General features: G+C 42.6%; 1 protein-coding gene across 2 annotated transcripts in view; it reads left to right on the top strand.

The window, feature by feature from the left end:
- The window catches only part of LOC132449113 (transportin-2), a 29,472-nt gene that overhangs the window by 7,955 nt on the left and 2,984 nt on the right, over positions 1-18,533 (top strand). The window contains exons 9-25 of one of the 2 annotated variants that reach the window (XM_060040740.1): positions 2,944-3,062; positions 3,693-3,753; positions 4,350-4,524; positions 4,799-4,951; positions 5,728-5,953; positions 6,711-6,882; positions 7,088-7,174; positions 7,252-7,359; positions 9,064-9,222; positions 9,971-10,058; positions 11,091-11,189; positions 11,588-11,623; positions 12,181-12,276; positions 16,585-16,660; positions 17,065-17,164; positions 17,349-17,423; positions 18,265-18,415. In XM_060040740.1, coding sequence (XP_059896723.1) covers positions 2,944-3,062; positions 3,693-3,753; positions 4,350-4,524; positions 4,799-4,951; positions 5,728-5,953; positions 6,711-6,882; positions 7,088-7,174; positions 7,252-7,359; positions 9,064-9,222; positions 9,971-10,058; positions 11,091-11,189; positions 11,588-11,623; positions 12,181-12,276; positions 16,585-16,660; positions 17,065-17,164; positions 17,349-17,423; positions 18,265-18,372 — 1,938 coding nt within the window. In that variant the 3' untranslated portion in view covers positions 18,373-18,415. The remainder of the gene's footprint in view (positions 1-2,943; positions 3,063-3,692; positions 3,754-4,349; positions 4,525-4,798; positions 4,952-5,727; positions 5,954-6,710; positions 6,883-7,087; positions 7,175-7,251; positions 7,360-9,063; positions 9,223-9,970; positions 10,059-11,090; positions 11,190-11,587; positions 11,624-12,180; positions 12,277-16,584; positions 16,661-17,064; positions 17,165-17,348; positions 17,424-18,264; positions 18,416-18,533) is intronic. The other variant, XM_060040746.1, reaches the window with a different exon arrangement.

Genomic DNA, 18,533 nt, shown 5'->3' with positions numbered 1-18,533 from the left:
ACACTTAATTTTTTTACATATGTAATGGGCTTCAAATAAAGACTGGCATTTACCTACACCTTATTCTTGTTTTAAAATATTTACCCAATATATTAATGCATATGAGAAGCGATAAAAACATGAACTTGTGGCATTAGTGCCAAAAGTTCATGTTTTGGTTGCACTGTGGCACCAGTGCAACCAATACAAAAAGTTAGTCTGGAGCCCTGCATTATGGGCAGATGACTGTTTGACGACAAGTGATTGGAGGATGGTGTGTATATATAAGGGGTGGTTGAAGAAAACTGGCAGCATTAAGGAGGCCAAATGTATAAAATTATACAGTTGGGGACAATGGGTCAAACCGCACTAGATTCCCACACAAAAAGCGAGAAACGCAAGCACTTCATTATTAATAATAATTCATTTTATTTGAGGGCGCCTTTCAAAGCACCCAAGGTCACCTTACAGGGCAGTTTAAAAACAAAAAACAAAATCAACAATCATAAAAAACACAAGAACAAGATACATTGAACAATTTACAAGTGGGGTGAAATGGGTTAAATGGAATATTTCAGTTTAAAAAGATGTGTTTTGAGACGGGACTTAAAAGTGGAAAGAGTGTCAGAATTACGGATGTCAGGTGGGAGGGTGTTCCAGAGGTGGGGGGCAGATCTGCTGAAGGCTCTGGACCCCATGGTAACCAGGCGGGCGGGAGGCACAGTGAATTGAATGGAAGAGGAGGACCGGAGAGTGCGGGTGGGTGTGTAGGAGTTCACAGATGTATCGAGGGGCGAGGTTGTGGAGGGTCTTGAAGGTGAGGAGCAGAATCTTGAAGTGGATGCGGGTTTTGACCGGGAGCCAGTGAAGCTGCTGAAGGACAGGGGTGCTGTGATTAATGGAGGGGGTTCTGGTGATGATGCGGGCGGCAGAGTTCTGGACCAGTTGGGAGTTTGCGGATGGACTTGAGGGGGAGACCGGAGAGGAGGGAGTTGCAGTAATCGATGTGGGAAGTGACCAGGGTGTGAACAAGGATGGCTGTGCTATGGGGTGTGAGGGATGGGCGGAGGCGGTTGATGTTGCGTAGATGGTAGTAGGCAGACCTGGTGATGTTATTGATGTGTGCTTGGAATGATAGTGTGCTGTCGAGGATGACACCCAGACTCTTAACCTGAGGGGAGGGGGAGACTGAGGTGTTGTCGATAGTGATGAAAAAGCTGTCAGGTTTTGTGAGGGTTGATTTGGTGCCGATGAGGAGGACTTCTGTTTTATTGCTGTTGAGTTTGAGAAAGTTGCAGGTGAACCAGGATTTTATTTCTTGTAGGCAATCTGAGAGGGAGGTGGGAGGAAGGGTAGAAGTGAGCTTGGTGGATATGTAGAGCTGATCATTGCGGATCAGTCGGGTAGTTATCCTATTCAAATGTTTACAACACCATCACCCAGTGCTCAGCCAAGTACACCTGCTATTAGTGCGCAAAATGTGACCATTTGGTCACAGTCTGGAGTAGGGGTGTGCACGGGTACACGTGTAACCGTTTAGGAAAAATCAGTAAACGAAAAACGTAAAAAAAATAAAATCACCATGCCATTGTTTCAATGGGAATCGCGACGGTCCATACCTTCAACATAAAGTGTGCATATTTATAATTGGAAATCCGTCCCAGCATCCTAATTAACGCCGCAACTGCAAATGAACCACGCGGAGATAACCATGGCACCCGGTCAATCCAATTTTCTTTTTTGCGATCATTCTGCTCGCGGATCGCCGTGTTGGTAAATAATAAGGCTGGGGGTAAACGATTATTTATCAAACGATTAATCGGGCAATTATTTTATCGATTAGTCGACTAATCTAATGACCAATTGGACGTTTTTTTTTTTTTTTTTTTCTGTTGCTCGATTAATAAAAACCATAATGTATCTCAAATAAATACAAAAAAAATTCTTAATAATATACTTTATTTAATACGGAACCCGTAAAGGGACATGAAAAAAATGTGCGCGCATACTCTCTTGCGCTCCGCCTCCAACTACGAGTTACATCTTTCCTGCTGTCGGCTCCCAGACCGAGGAGCACAGGTGATACGTTCCCTCCAGGTCCGATGCGCTCTCGAGGGCATGACCCTTCACTTTGACCGACAGTGAGTCTGCTTATAGGTCGGAATATGATGGAATGAAGCGGCCACCGATTCTTGACAGGCTGGGTATTTTATTCTTACACACAACCGGACTCGTTCATGACTTCACTAGACTGACACCCACGCTATCGCTCGCTCGTCCACCTACTCGCTGACCACACACACACACACACACACACACACACACACACACACACACACACACACACACACACACACACACACACACACACACACCCCCCCCCCCAGTGATATGCGCACGATGTTTCCCCATGCTCATGAGATACTTTCTCGTGCGCACGAGATACTTTCTCGTTTGAGATGCTCCAACATTGCTGTCTTGTGATATGCCAACTCCATTTGGCAAAGAGTGCAAATCACAACACCTTTCCGTTTAGGACTTAACTTGAAGTATTTCCATACCTTTGATGATTTCGTGCACGGACATTTTCCTTTATTGTGACTTTCGTCCATTTCTCCGTCGAAAAACGTAGACGAATTTTTGACGTCGACATCATCGACGCATCGCTACAGCTCTAGTAAATAACCCTCCTATAGCGCGACTGCGGTCTACTTAAAAAAAAATATATATATATATATATATATATATATATATATATATATATATTAATTAATAAAAAAAAAACGGTTTACCGTGTACACTAAAAAAAAGAAGGGGTTGTGTAACTGTTTAAAAAAATGTTGTAACCGTTCACACCCCTAGTCTGGAGCCCTATTGTCGAATGACAAAACCAGACCAGAACATGCTGTTTTGAAGGCTGTTGATCTAACGCAAACGTGGTGTTTCCTACCCATTCCTCTATAGTACATGCTTCAACGGACCCAGGACCCCGATGAGAATGTGGCTCTTGAGGCCTGTGAATTCTGGCTGACCCTGGCGGAGCAGCCCATCTGTAAGGACGTGCTCTCTGGACACTTGGTGCAGTAAGTCCCCTTGGACATACCCCCTGGCCGGCTGCAGTGGTCGCTCACACTAGAGGAACAAATATGTTGTGTTAGTCTAACGTATTCCACAATAATCAGTTGATCAAATGGTTCCCTAGGTGGGGCCATATTTTTTTTCAGCATTTTATTATATAGTTAGATACCCTGGAGGGGATGACAAGCTCATTGAAATACAATGGAAGTTTTGATTGCGTTTTATAAGAGAAGCAATCAATAAAAAATCCATAGTTGAATGGACAATTAAACAACGGTCATTAGCAGCCCAACATAAACCTCTCACTGTATGGCGACCCTCTTATCCATTAAGCTGAAAAACTGCGACATCTTATGGTCCACTGGATGTCTCACTGGGTGTGTTTTCAACCTTGTTGTGCTGTCATTTTTGTTCAATGTTTTTCCAAAGCCCTTTTGTGTTATCCGTGTTTTCAGAAACATCCTTGTTGGGCATGAACAATGTTTGTCACGTAAATACCCTCCATGTCCATTTACTCTCTTTTATCTATCTGGATGGATCAAATCAGCGTGTTCATCTTGACACAGTGGGCTACTTTGTTTATGAGTTTGTCGTGTGTTTTTGTGTATTTTTTTTTTTTTTTCTCGCTCTTACAGACTGATTCCCATCCTGGTGAATGGGATGAAGTACTCTGAGATAGACATCATTCTCCTCAAGGTGGGCTTGTGTAGTCTCTCTTTTAATAGAAAATTGATCATGTGCTGTTCCCCCCCCTCCTTCACACATGCCTGTGATGACAGCTTATTCACCATGAGACTTATGTCTGTCTACTCATACTTTCTTGTTTAAGTCTGCACCCTTTTCCTGACACCCGACGTGTTCTCAGTGTAAATAATAACTGGTGACAACTCTCGCCACCTTTGAAACAATTTTTTATTTTTTTTTATTTTTTTAAAAGCTCATGGAAATGTAAATTTCAATGAGCCAGATGTTTTTTTGCCGGATGTTTTCTATCGTATCTGGCAAAAAGTGTTGCTTTGCTTGCCCTGTCAAATATAATATTTTATACTTTGACAAAATAATACGCTACATTTCTGATCTAAAATCGAAATGTGTTTTGTGCTGAAGTGTGGTTAACGTCGACATTACCTTATAATGCGTATCAGAATGTCTGTTTATTTTGGACAAAATATTTGCATCTTAGTGTAAATTCCTCTCCTTAATCCATTGGAGAGTCCCTAGGGCCAGCAACGGGGGTGGCTGTTGGAAGGGCACCGTGGGTTGATGGCAGGGTTCTTTGCTGCTCTATGCAGGGTGATGTGGAGGAAGACGAGGCTGTGCCCGACAGCGAGCAGGACATCAAGCCGCGCTTCCACAAGTCTCGCACTGTCACCCTCCAACACGAAGGGGGGGGTGGCGAGGAGCAAGAGGACATAGACGACGACGACGACGACGATGATGACGACACGCTGTCCGACTGGAACCTGCGTAAGTCTGGACATCTGTTTGGGGTGGTGGTGATTGTTTGTTACTTTTAATGTATTCATGAGGTGGACGATGTTCTGCTCATGGGTCCTGCTCAGAAGTTTCACTATTGCTGTTGGTGGTTTTATTTAAGGATCCTGGAAATGATGATAAACCCAGCTCATTGAAATACAATGAAAATTCATGTTCCTTATTTTCTGATCCAGGGTACACCACAACCACCTATATAGGCCCTTTTGTCAATGTCTCCATTTGTTAATGTCTTCCGTCCGTGCAGGAAAGTGTTCTGCGGCGGCGTTGGACGTGTTGGCCAACGTGTTTCGCGACGAGCTGCTGCCGCACCTGCTGCCCCTGCTCAAGGGCTTGCTTTTTCACCCTGACTGGGTCATCAAGGAGTCGGGCATCCTGGTGCTCGGAGCCATCGCTGAGGGTGAGTCCAGCCTAGCCCTGGGCCACCACCTTCTACCCCCAGATTTGTCTCCCTCCATTGAAGGGTCGACACACATTAAGAGCGAATGAATTGAGGGCCTAATGGTGACCCTTTGGGAACCCTGGTGGTAACAAGGGGTCTGCTGACTGAGTCATGTGGAATGGCTGCTGTATGTAAATGTATTTATGAGGTTCTGCTTATAGGACAGGTTCCCAGTGTTGCTATTAATAGTAAATGTTGACCTAAACATGCAACCATAACCCTTTTTCAATTACCCTGGAAATGATGAAAAACCCAGCTCATTGAAATACAATGAAAATTCATGTTCCTTATATTCTGATCCAGGGTGCACCCTAAAACCATATCATTTATGTTGCCCCTTTTTTTAATATTTTTTTTTTTTATCAGCTTTTCTTGGTAGCGTTTTTCTTCAAATATATTTTCTTGTCTTTGTTCTCTTGAATGCCCGTCAAACATGGCAGCACAGCTAAATGCTCACACGCAACATCTGCTAAACTGGTGTGGATTTTTTTAAACCTCATCTCAATATGATCGCTGGCCAAAAACGTAAGCTTTTTTTAAGTTACCGCGAACGATGGACAATATTTTGGGGTATTTTTTGTTTAGTAAAATACATCTTTCTTTAAAAAAAAGAAAGAAAAAGATTTAATTTTTTAAGGCCAAATCTCCAAACCTAATTCAAAGTAGAATATTGAAGAGTTCTGTGTAGATTAAAAGTATCATGACCCCGGTTACTCTAACGCCTCTGTCTCTAGGCTGCATGCAAGGCATGGTGCCCTACCTGCCAGAGCTCCTCCCTCACCTCATCGCGTGTCTGTGTGACAAGAAGGCCCTGGTGCGCTCCATTGCCTGCTGGACACTCAGCCGCTATGCTCACTGGGTGGTCTCCCAGCCACCGGACTCCCACCTGAAGCCCCTGATGACGGAGCTGCTGAAGCGAATCCTGGACGGGAACAAGAGGGTTCAGGAGGCTGCCTGCAGGTGAGAGGAGGAGGAGGGGGGGGGGCATGGTTTGACTACGCAGTTAGGTCCGGTACAATTAGGTGTAGGACATTTGGATGCTGCTCGGTTACGGCTCGCAATACCGCCGACATTACCCTTATGATGGGGCAGGGTTTAAGCCGGATGGCGATGGATGCGGCAGCTACGTGACATCATAGCAGCCCGACAAAGTGTAGCCTGCTAATAAATTCAATGAAAACGGACGCAACTCATAATCAATGTGTTGCGTCCACTTTTGGAGAACGTCCGAGAAGGAGGCAACTTTTTCTTTAATAAACAAAGCTTTCGCCGTGTCTAGAAATACCATGCTTACTGTTTGTTTTTATCCGCCTGTCGCACGGAAGTGACGGTTCTGTCGACCAATCAACCAACGGCGTGTGTACCTACAACTTTTCGGCGCCCTTTCTGACCGCATGGTACCCCAACGGAGTAGTACCGAATAATGGGTATCGCCTAACCGCACTGCACTGCTCGGTGGAAACGCGCCATAAGACTAAATGGCTACTTATGTTCCGATTATTTTCTCCCCTCCGATATCCAACCAAGTGTACTGAGACATTATCGGCCTGATACCGAAGCCGTGGATTGGATCGGGACATCCCTATTAGCCAATGATAGATTTTGTTCCCATATGAATTGGCTGATTAAGAAACCCATTCAGACGCTTGTGTGACGTTCGGGCCCATGATGACAAAATGGAATCACTCTTCCAACCCCTTTCTTTTTTTATTATTAGTGCTTTTGCCACGCTGGAGGAGGAGGCGTGCACAGAGCTGGTGCCCTACCTCAGCTTCATCCTGGACACGTTGGTCTTTGCATTCGGAAAGTACCAACACAAGAATCTGCTCATCCTGTACGATGCCATAGGAACCCTGGCTGACTCCGTGGGACACCACCTCAACCAGCCAGTGAGTGTCCCCCTCCTTTTCAAATCCATTTTAACACACCTGAACTAATTGACCATTGACAAAAGGACATTTTTTGCCTTGTTGGCAGTTTGATTTAATTCATTAAATTAAAGATTTTAGGGGTAAAATCAGTGCTGCATAGCCGTTGATTGTTTATGAACAATGGGATCACATGTAAAGTAATTCCTTTTGTTCCTCTGCACAGGAGTACATCCAGAAGTTGATGCCTCCGCTCATCAGCAAGTGGAATGAACTGAAGGATGAAGATAAGGATCTCTTCCCATTGCTGGAGGTAAAAAAAAATGTCCCACAAATATGTGTCACACCTGGGTTTGATTGTGTCTTGAAACTAACCCTGTTTTGTATTAGTGTCTGTCCTCGGTGGCCACCGCACTACAGAGTGGTTTCCTGCCTTACTGTGAGCCGGTCTACCAGCGCTGTGTCACACTAGTCCAGAAGACGCTAGCCCAGGCCATGGTGAGAATTCGCACTTGCACACAATTGCTGAATCACTATAGTGTACACTATAGAGCAGTTGTTCTCAAACTTTTTATCCCGTGTAGCACCTCTGAACATATTTATCTCCCCAAGTACTAGGACTTGTCAGCCAGCAAACTATTTGATTTTAATATTGGATCATGATCATGGGAAGTACAGGCAGCAAAGTTACCAGGAATACATTTAGAGACAATGGGTGATAAAGATTGTTATAGGGAAGCCTTTTCATTGTGGGTAGTGAAGGTAACAAAGGTGAGAGAGAGTGACCATCGATCAAAGTTTAGGATTGGCGGGAGAGGCCAAGTAAAACTGCAAAACCCTATGGGGTAAGTGGACATGTATGCAAGGCTGCAACACCTCTGTCCACACAGGCGAAAACAATCTTTTCCCCTGTGCCTCGGCAGTGGGTCGCGGGGCTCCGGCGGTGTTGGAACCTCAATATATGAACCTATTAAATGAAACTGTTTTTTAAGTTGTCGTATTTATATTTTTTTGCCGTGGTATATTCTTAATTTTTCCATTTAGATGTCTTGAAAAGGTCTTCAAAGTATTTAAATTTGTACTTCAAAAATTTCCAGATCAATATATATTATTATTCATTTACATCTAGTTAATCGAGATAAGTTAACAAGTTGGTCTTCTTGGAGTCTCAGCTTTCATGACATTGTTTGCATAGATGGAATGACATGAAAAATATTGTTTTTAAGCATGTTAGCATTTAGCTTCTACTGGAAGTACACCAGATATGTAGGAAGCACCTAGTCTCCAGCCATATAAACGAGGGTTCCCACATACACGAGCCTGATGTATAACAATCATATTTCCAAACAATTCATTATTTTAGCGAATTGAAACAGGAAATGCTGTAACTGTTTAAGTAACTGTAAGGGATAATGTAAAAAAAATAAGCCCCGACCGGGCGAACCGACACCGATGCGAAGCCATGAAGGGGCTTATTTTCAATAATGGCCGGCGACGTTCTATGTATTATCCGGCTTATTACACGGCTACTTGCCAAAATGAAAAAATAACTTTAAACTGTCTTTTTACAATTTATTTGTTACCAGCATTCATAGTGAAATCAGCAGAAAAATAGTCCACCAAAGACATTGATGACATTGCAACCGAGTACTCTGGGGTCGATAAGTTATCGAACTACTTGCGGAGTGTTATGAAAGACGGCAAAAAATCCACTTTCCTTGACAAGCGGTCATTATATGCTTAGCAAAGGTCATTATTGAAAAATAATTCACCCCCGGAAGTCGGGAAGGCCCATGCAAGTGAACGAGGCGTTCCACAGCATTGATAAGAGCCGTGTAATAATTAAGATTAACACTGTTTCTAGGTTAAATATTGACCTTGTTATAAATTAAATTAAAAAAATAAAGATATTTGAAGAAACACGTTTTTTTACTTGGTAAAAGTTTGAATGAAGGTTTACAGTACGAAATTGACCAAGTTGCAATGTCTGAAGTGTCGGCTGGACAGATTAGATTGCCTTCATCCAATTTATCTAAATTATGAAAAAGATATATTCTAAAAGTAGAGTATCTTATGGTCCCAAAATGTGTAGAGAATAACAAAGAAAAGAGAATAAAACGTAATAATAATAATTTCACTCGCCTAATTAATATTATGAAGACTTCACACATTATCACCAAATGACAATCTTGTTTGTCCCAGATGTACAACCAGCACCCTGACCAGTACGAGGCTCCAGACAAGGACTTCATGATCGTTGCTCTGGACCTGCTGAGTGGCCTGGCTGAGGGCCTGGGGGGCCATGTGGACCAGCTGGTGTCCCGCTCCAACATCATGACCCTCCTCTTCCAGTGCATGCAGGTATGAGGAGCCCTTTTCGGAGAGCTTAGAAGCTGTTAAGTCGGTGCTGGATGGAATGAAAGCCCCTCTTGTGTGTTTTTCTTCAGATCCGATTAATCCATATTCAATAATACGTAGGGCTGTAACGATACACCAACTCATGATTCGGTTTGTATCACAATTTTTGACCCACGGTTCGATACATCCCACGATTTTTTTAAATTCAAAAAGCATTTTATTTAAACAACACTTGTATACCAATTAACTTAATGTAACATTTAATAACAAATAATTTGGAACACTGATCAGATTTGAACAGAAAGAATACTATTAAAGTATAGCTTAATTAATAAATAACCAAAGATTGCAGTTGGAGGATGCTTGCAGGTAGGCAAAAACCCTCAACTAGTTTGGTTGGTTTAGTCAAATATCCTATTAGCGCTTCTTATTAGGCTATGTAGCTTAAATAATGACATAATCAGGCCGTATAGAATGCAATGTTTAATAGCCTAACTTTCAACAAATTTCAATCAGACAATTTGACCGGAGAGTTAGAAAGGGCATATCGCGCTACCGCCTTCTCACACCGCGTGACAGGTTCGTGGCTTTGAGTGTCGTGATTTCGGTTTCGATACGCGTATCGTTGCAGCCCTAATAATACGGGATGCTGAACATCATGATTGAGTTATATGCTCTGAGAAGCCCTGTGGTCGCTATGGATTGTTTATATATAAGTGTGTGTGTGTGTGTGTGTGTGTGTGTGTTGCAGGACAGCATGCCTGAGGTGAGACAGAGTTCATTCGCCCTCCTGGGTGATCTGACCAAGGCCTGCTTCCCTCATGTGAAGCCCTGCATCGGTGAGTCCATTCTTCTGGAAGTGTTTGAACATACTATGGCACAGCGCTGTAAATTAAACCCCAACCATGCAAACATCAGAGTTTAGAGCTCCTGCAGGTCCTACACCACGAGAAAACCTTAAAGGAGAATACCGGTATTTTGCCCATAAAGCCCCCTTTCTTGGTTGTCTAGGATGAAATGGAGTGTTTGACAAGGACATTTTGACTATTGGTCCCGTCTCTGGTATTTGGCTCTTAGAATCGTCCCTGCCTGCTTCAGAATGGCTGGCTACGGGCATTCACAAACCTGTCCTTAAAACCACCCTTAATGTTCGTTTTCAGAAATGTACAACTCACCGAGTGGTTAGGGGTGTTACTTGATGTTCCAAATCAAGTATATTAGTGAAATACAGTTTCTGTTTTTTATTTGGCATTTTGTAAATCCCAATGATTTCTGTTGGAAGTGTCAATGCTCGTTGTTATTACTGTGCCACCGGAAATGGAAAGGGGGCCTGTTTACGTTTTGGTTGTAGTCTTTTCGCTCGGTTCTCTATCTTAACAGTAGGGCTAGAACTGAGCGAAAAGACTACGACCAAAAGTATATAGTAAATTTCGGTGTCAAATGCTCTATTTCATCCTAGACAACCCAGAAAGGGAGCTCGAAGTGCAAAATACCGGAATTTTTCATTAATACACCTGATCGTGTAATGATAAGCCACATTACTATTGTTGGAATATTTTGTCATTTTCACAACGTTTTCAACTTTCTGACAATTGAGACATACATTAGCGCTCCTGCAGGTGAGACATGTGAGTATGTGGTAATCAGTTAGATTCACCACTAACTGTAGACATTTTATGTAGACTAAAATAAATGGGTCTTAAATTGCATTCATGAAGTTCTTAAATGTAACCTGTTGAAACCCTGATACAGCTTCTTAATTGGATTCATAAGGTAGTTGCGTATGCACAACTTGCACTTGGATAGGTGCTCCTTCCTGAGCGGGAATGTTGAAATGAACGCATGTGTGTGTTTGTGTGTCCTCTCCACAGCGGAGTTCATGCCCATCCTTGGCCTGAACCTGAACCCGGAGTTCATCTCTGTGTGTAACAACGCTACCTGGGCCATTGGAGAGATCTCCATGCAGATGGGTAGGAGAGCACTCTTAATCTTGCCCTGATATTTCACTACCTGGGAATGGAGATGCAGCAGCTTGCTAGAGTCAGAAACTACGCTGTGGCCTTGTTGCTGTCATTGTGCCGCCACCCCCTAGCTGTCTCGTCGCCTAATGTATGACGTTGTGCCCTTTTTTCAGCTGCATTGGGTTTTGTGTGGATTGCTGTGGGCATCCGTGTCTTGTGGATGCAAGCTTTGTATGATTCAAACCCTCTTTTAGGGTCCACATTCAATTTGTAAATGGAGTATGGGTCCCTTTATTTTTAAAGAATTCTGGATTCGAGAATTGACTTGAGGTGTGTGTGTGTGTGTGCGCTTAAGCAGTGATGGATTATTTGTTAGATTAGTGATGGTGTGTATGGTATTTCTGCAGGAAGTGATGTCAAGGAGCAGACAGGGGAGTCATCAGGTGAGCTTAGGGTGTGACTAGGACAATGTTTGGTTGGTTTACCAATGTTTAGGCAGAGAGACCATTTCTGCAAGATTACTGGCTTCTGGTTTTTCCACTGAGCTGATCAGTGCCTTAAAACTAGCAAATCATTATTCAGTTGTGTATACCATTTTATTTATTTAATCTGGTTACAAATTTATGCCACAAAGTTCACTGTCTGGAGATGATGATTCTCCCAGCTTGTTGATTAAACATGAGACATTCTGAGACGATCTTAATATTTCTAATCAATGCTATGTCTAATGCATTTTTTTGTTTTTATTTAGCTCAATCAGTCACTTGTTTTTACTGCCTTTGGATAGAAGATGGGAGTTGATATTAACTATTAAAGCTTTACTCTGATTCATTCAATTTCTTAGCTAATCTTTGTGGATAATGAAAATTGTGATGACTACTTATTTATCTTCATATTTGGGCTGCATCCGAATGAGATTTAGTTTTTTTCGTTCCCCATATGTTTACTCCAGGCCTACTGGCATTAAAAATAGTGTGCGTGTGTGTGTGTGTGTGTGTAGGTGCTGAAATGCAGCCCTACGTCAGCGTGGTACTGCCACACCTGGTGGAAATCATCAACAGACCCAACACTCCCAAAACCCTTCTGGAAAATACCGGTATGTAAACTCGCCTATTGCCTACTATTATGTATAATAACTAACTATTACTTAACATCACGCAATCCTATTTTCGGATAAAAGTACTGCTTCATCAGTGTTTCCCCTATATGCACCTTTCTAAAAAAATGTTTTTAACAGAGCTTCAGCTTATCTCTTTAAAATACGAATGTTATATTATTTTGCGCTACGCAAAATAATATAACATTCTGTGCGCTAGCGATGCTGGATATGCATTACATATCCAGGTCAATTCACACACTTGTGAGTAAAGCATATAAACGGAGAAGAGAAAAACAGCATTTAAAGAGATAAGCACTCCTCTCTTTAAAAAACTAATGGTATATTATTTTGCGCTAGGGACGCTTCATATCAAGGTCAATTCACACACCTGAGTAAAGCACATAAACGAGAGGAGAGCGCCGTCTTCTCTTTAGAAACAAATATTGTTTTGCGCTACGGACGCTTCATATCCAGGTCAATTCAAACACCTGTAAGTAAAGCATATAAACGGTGAGGAACTTCCGTAAAGGTCTAAATAAATGTGCCTAGTTTGCGGTTCAATAGATAATCAGTGAAACATCGTTGCGACACAATTGACACCTCTAGCTAAATGATGTAACCTAGAGAACCAGCTACAACATTGTGTTCATCCAAACGAGCCGCCTCTAGCGAAGAGGGAATTGCATTGGCTATTATGAGCTGTCGGCTTTCAGCCGCAAGCTTAGGGACCGTCTGCAAAGTGCAAAACTGAAAACGACCACAATGGTTACAATTTCAATAGCGTCACCATTATTGACTCTAGAGCCCCAAAACTTGTTCAATAGAGGCATGGCCTCTTTATGGTCCCACTACAACCTTTGTGATGGGGACAGGGGAGGGAGTGGGAAGATACATTGGTTGGAGGCACAGACCTTTTCGATTGTTGTAGTATTTGTGTAGTATATGATTTTACTGTATAGGGTGGTTGTTGATATAATAAATTCTTTTTGTTAAATATATTTTTTAAAGGGACACTATGTAATATTTTGAGTAATTTATTACCTAAAATCAACATATTCATTCATAAATAAGTCCTCATTGGTGTAAAATGATCTCTGCCAAAAATCTCACTTATCCTCCTGAGCGAAGAATAATTAATATTAATATCAATATGGTTACATAGGACGGGTAAGCTTCATGGAGGCTTCCATTTTCTTCTGGTCTATGAGCTGCCGAGAGGGTCAAAAAGCACTACGTCGTACAAGAATTGCAAACGCGTTTTCACTCTGAGCCAGCGTAACGGTGGAACAGAGCTTAGTATAGCGAGACGAGATTTACCGGCAAATTTGAACATGCACCGCATTTGTTTGAAAGACCATAGTTATGCCACGCCACAGGAGAAGGAATCATCGACGCCAAAAAAAAACGACGATGTGTAAGCATGTATTAGGTGACCTTGGGTGTCTTGAAAGGCGCCTCTAAATGAAATGTATTATTATTATTATTATTATGTATAACATGGTTTTCCATGGCAACGAGATGGGCGCTCCTGTGTTTGAGCGACTCGTCATTGAAAGGCTACTTTCCTCCTCATCCTCATCGTCATCCGCTTATCCGGGGTCGGGTCGCGGGGGGAGCAGCTCAAGCAGGGGGCCCCAGACTTCCCTTTCCCGGGCCACATTGACCAGCTCTGACGGGGGGATCCCGAGGCGTTCCCAGGCCAGTGTTGAGATATAATCTCTCCACCTAGTCCTGGGTCTTCCCCGAGGTCTCCTCCCCACTGGACGTGCCTGAAACACCTCCCAAGGAAGGCGCCCAGTGGGCATCCTTACCAGATGCCCGAACCACCTCAGCTGACTCCTTTCTAAGTAAAGGAGCAGCGGCTCTAATCCGAGTTCCTCACGGATGGCTGAGCTTCTCACCCTATCCCTAAGGGAGACGCCAGCCACCCTTCTGAGAAAACTCATCTCGGCCGCTGGTACCCGCGATCTCGTCCTTTCGGTCATCACCCAGCCCTCATGACCATAGGTGAGGATAGGAACGAAGATCGACCGGTAGATCGAGAGCTTTGCCTTGCGGCTCAGCTCTTTTCGTTACAACGGTGCGGTAAAGCGAACGCAATACCGCAGGCTACATACAGCAGGCTACTTTATTACATATTTAATTTACTTTTTCATATTTTTGTCGAGTTTAAATCATGACAATATTCTTATGACTTATGGATACTGTCAAATGCGTTGGAGGAATTCAAAAGCCATTCTTCATCAAGTTATGGAGGTTTATTCTCTGCTGGGGTCACACGTATCCAAATCCACCAAGACGCACTTACGCTAGAGCGGACCTTCTGGAGCTTCAACTCGCTTGCCAGACAGTTGATTTATCACCCGAACAACTGGATTTCATACCAACAACTCTGATAAAGAAGACAATACGGAGGAAAAGAAGATCGAGAGGAGGAATTAGGAACAGGATAGGAGACGAGGAAGTAAACTCTTTGCCAGGGCGACTAACTGGCGGCGCGTACAGTCGCAGCGGCCCCTCTTGAGATCTTTGAGATTGAATGTTTGAGTGTGAGACTTCCTACGAACGTAGTTTATGACAGGGAAACAATATTAAACATTAGGACATTGAGAGCGAGTAACATCACTGGCATTCGCTGGCATCTGGACATACTACGCAAACACAGGATACTAACGGACACTGTGACACCGTGCCCGGAACTGCCCGGAGGAGGAAGCAGCAGAGACGGGGTGGACGTAAACAAACTGAACAGCTTCTTTCAGCTCCTACCTTCCAAGAAACGCTATCGCAGCTTAAGATGCTCCACCACCAGGCTGCGGAACAGCTTCCTACCTCAAGCTGTCAGGATGCTCAATGCACCAGCGTCCCAGATCTTCTCACTGGACTTTATTTATTATTTATTTATTATTTATTTATTTATTCATCATTGGGACGTTTGTTTGTTTGTTTGTTTGAAATGTATGTTGATCTTGATCCGTGAGAAACGCCTTCTCGTTTTGTTGTTCAATCAACAAAATGACAATAGATTTGATTTGATTTGATTTTGATTTGATTCCGTACGTTACAATGTAAATTGTTGGTATTTAGAATACTGTTACATTGTTGAAATCAACGGATTACAATGCGTTGATTAGGATACGAACCTCATCATCACTCGAATGACTCGATGAGGTAGCCTAGTAGGTGTCATGTCACAGCTTCTTGGCACATACTGCCCACCGTAGTTTTTGGACAAGCGAGCACTATTAGTTTGAATGCAATATACAATTGTACCACTAGATGGGAGTAATTTTTACAGTGTCCCTTTAAAGATTATACTTGTATTATGTTCAATCCCTCCATATTTCCCCTGCTCATTACTGTGCACAAATGTACTGTATGTTAGGGATCGACCGATATATCGGTCGGCCGATATTATCGGCCGATATTCGCGTTTTTTACGTGTATCGGTATCGGCCGATACGCGGCTGATTTTCGCCGATTTTATTTATTTTATTTTATTTATTTATTTTTTACTTGTTCTACCTCACCTGTTTTTAATATTTGTTAAATATTGTTCATCTACTTGTTCTTACTTGTTCTACCTCACCTGTTTTTACTATTTGTTAAATATTGTTCATCTACTTGTTCTTACTTGTTCTACTTCACCTGTTTTTACTATTTGTTAAATATTGTTTTTTATATTGAAGTTCAATAAATGTTTCTTTAAAAAAAAAAAAAACGCTCAAGAAAGTCCGTATCGGCGTATCGGCTAAGGCTGATGAAAAAATATCGGTATCGGTATCGGCCCTAAAAAAACGGTATCGGTCGATCCCTACTGTATGTACACCCTTCTGGTGCCGGCAGACCCATAGAAACCTCCCGGCAGGGTGCGCTTTGCGAGCACACAAAATTTGGGAGCGGAAAAAAATACATTTCACCTCCGCTGCTGCAACGTCATCTTAGGGGAAAAACTGGCTTCATACAAGTCTTTTCAAAAAGTCGAGCCCTGCAACTGTCAAAATGAGGAAAGGTTTGACCAATGATGTCAGGAGTTTATGTTGTGGACTTTTTTAATTTTATGAGTCAGATGAAGCAGTACACCTTTTACTATTCTAGAAATATCAGTGTGATGGTTCGTCTTTATTATGGCCTTGTAACTCCTTCCCTGCACACCAGTGATGATGCCTTTTTTTCAGACATTCGAAATCTGAATCAACACTTGTGGAGTTAAAGCGTCTGAGTGTGCTTGCAGCCACAACCCAGTAAAGTCAATGCATGTGTTTGATCTAACACAAGTCTGCCTGTGTTGGCTCTAATCCTCAGCCATAACCATCGGAAGGCTGGGTTACGTCTGTCCCCAGGAGGTGGCGCCGCAGTTGCAGCAGTTCATCAGACCATGGTGAGGGACTGCTTTAGACCTTAAAAATATCTTATTAAAAACATAAAACTACCAACCAGTATAGCTATCTGGATACAAGTCTTTTTTGTTCCTAATACTTCTGATCCAGATGTCCCACTTGTTGATTGAGCAGTGGCCGTTGTATAAGTGCGCTTTTCCGGGGTCTTGCTTTGCTTGAAGGACTTGGCTAGTGTTTCAAAGTGAGCTCTAGAAACGCTTTGACACCAAATGTTACCCTTTCCAAAGTAGGTGCTTAAAAAAGAAATACTAATAATAATTTGATAGATTCAATATGCAAAAACTTGATGGCTAGATTGATATTTAAGATACTCAGTGTGCGTCTGTAGATTTGGTTGTGAACCTCATCCACTTGACTTGACTTGGCGCCTGGTTGATCCGTCCAGGTGTACCTCGCTGAGGAACATCCGCGACAACGAGGAGAAAGACTCTGCATTCCGGGGGATCTGCATCATGATCGGAGTCAACCCTGGTGGCGTAGTGCAGGTAAGCAAGCCGTTTTAGTCTAGCTGCTGTGAATCTGTGGTAGTCTATGAGGAACCTGAAAACAGACATTCGAAATCTGAATATTTGTGTGGAAATTGTTTTCTGAGACCACCCACATGGTGTCCGAATATAAGGGTCCAACGGCATGTAGAGTGAAGTAATGAATACGTTTTTTTGTGTGCAGGACTTTATTTTCTTCTGTGATGCTGTGGCTTCCTGGGTCAGTCCTAAAGATGACCTGAGGGAAATGTTTTATAAGGTGAGTGTTTATTCCCAATGTTCTGAAGAAGTGTTGACCTTGGTGTGGCTTTGAAAGTGTAATTCCGTCAAATTTAACCCAGGGTATTTTTCTCTTCCAAATCGAATTATTTTTAACTACTAATATTGCTCAAAATAGCACCAAACCTCTGCAGTAGCATCACTATGGTTCCTACACATAAAACGAAGCATCAACAACTTAGTTGGCGTACCGGGAGTTTATTAAAAAAGACTGTTTTCCAAGTCTGTGCTTTACCGGTAGGTCCTTGTCTCCAGGTAGTCAACACAAGTCGATTACCAACTACCTTAAATTATATAATGGAGGCGCCAAAGAATTCACACTGTCCCTAGCCAATAACATGGAAGCCATTTGGGCTGTAGCATTGCTCCTGGCATTCGCAGGAAAGCTCTATACTCTATTACCAACGAAAATAACTGTCTGGAGGGCTTATTTTATGGGTCTCCATACCGAAAATGATCCTGGGTTATATTTTTGCCCGTTTTACACTTAAATGACTGCCAGGTACATGATGATTGGCTTGTTCAATTTATTTCTTTTTTTTAACGAACTTAAATTTAATGTTGGTAGTAACTTTTTTGTTGTTGGTAGTAAAAGTATTAGAGCTGAGAGCTGCTTTGAAATAGAAGACCTAAGCCGAAAGTACTCCTTGGACATGACAGCTTTGAAATACAATGCCTTTTTTTTTTTTTTTTTTTTTTACAAATGGGTCGCTTACTAAGTCTTCTGTCGTTGACGATCCACTATAGTGTCCACTAGCAACACTGTCTCAAGACAAGACCAAACTCTGGTCCTGGTGGTTAACTGTTTTTATTTTCTCCAGATCCTGCATGGCTTCAAGGAGCAAGTAGGGGAGGAGAACTGGCAGCAGTTCTCAGAGCAGTTCCCCCCTCTGCTGAAGGAGCGCCTCTCGGCCTGCTATGGAGTCTAGCACCTGAAGCCCCGGGGTCCACGCGGGAAAACTGACCTGTTAGGTAGAGACCAACCAGCACAACATTTAATTAATAATCAAATTGGCAATCAAATCTGTTACGAAAATAAATGCCAGTGTCCAATGTAATGATGGATCAACGTCTCCTCACTAATTGTTGT

Source organism: Gadus macrocephalus, chromosome 2 (assembly GCF_031168955.1).
Source record: "Gadus macrocephalus chromosome 2, ASM3116895v1".
Taxonomy (NCBI): domain Eukaryota; kingdom Metazoa; phylum Chordata; class Actinopteri; order Gadiformes; family Gadidae; genus Gadus; species Gadus macrocephalus.
The sequence above is the reverse complement of the archived record's forward strand: the minus strand, read 5'-3'. Positions and strand labels throughout refer to the sequence as shown.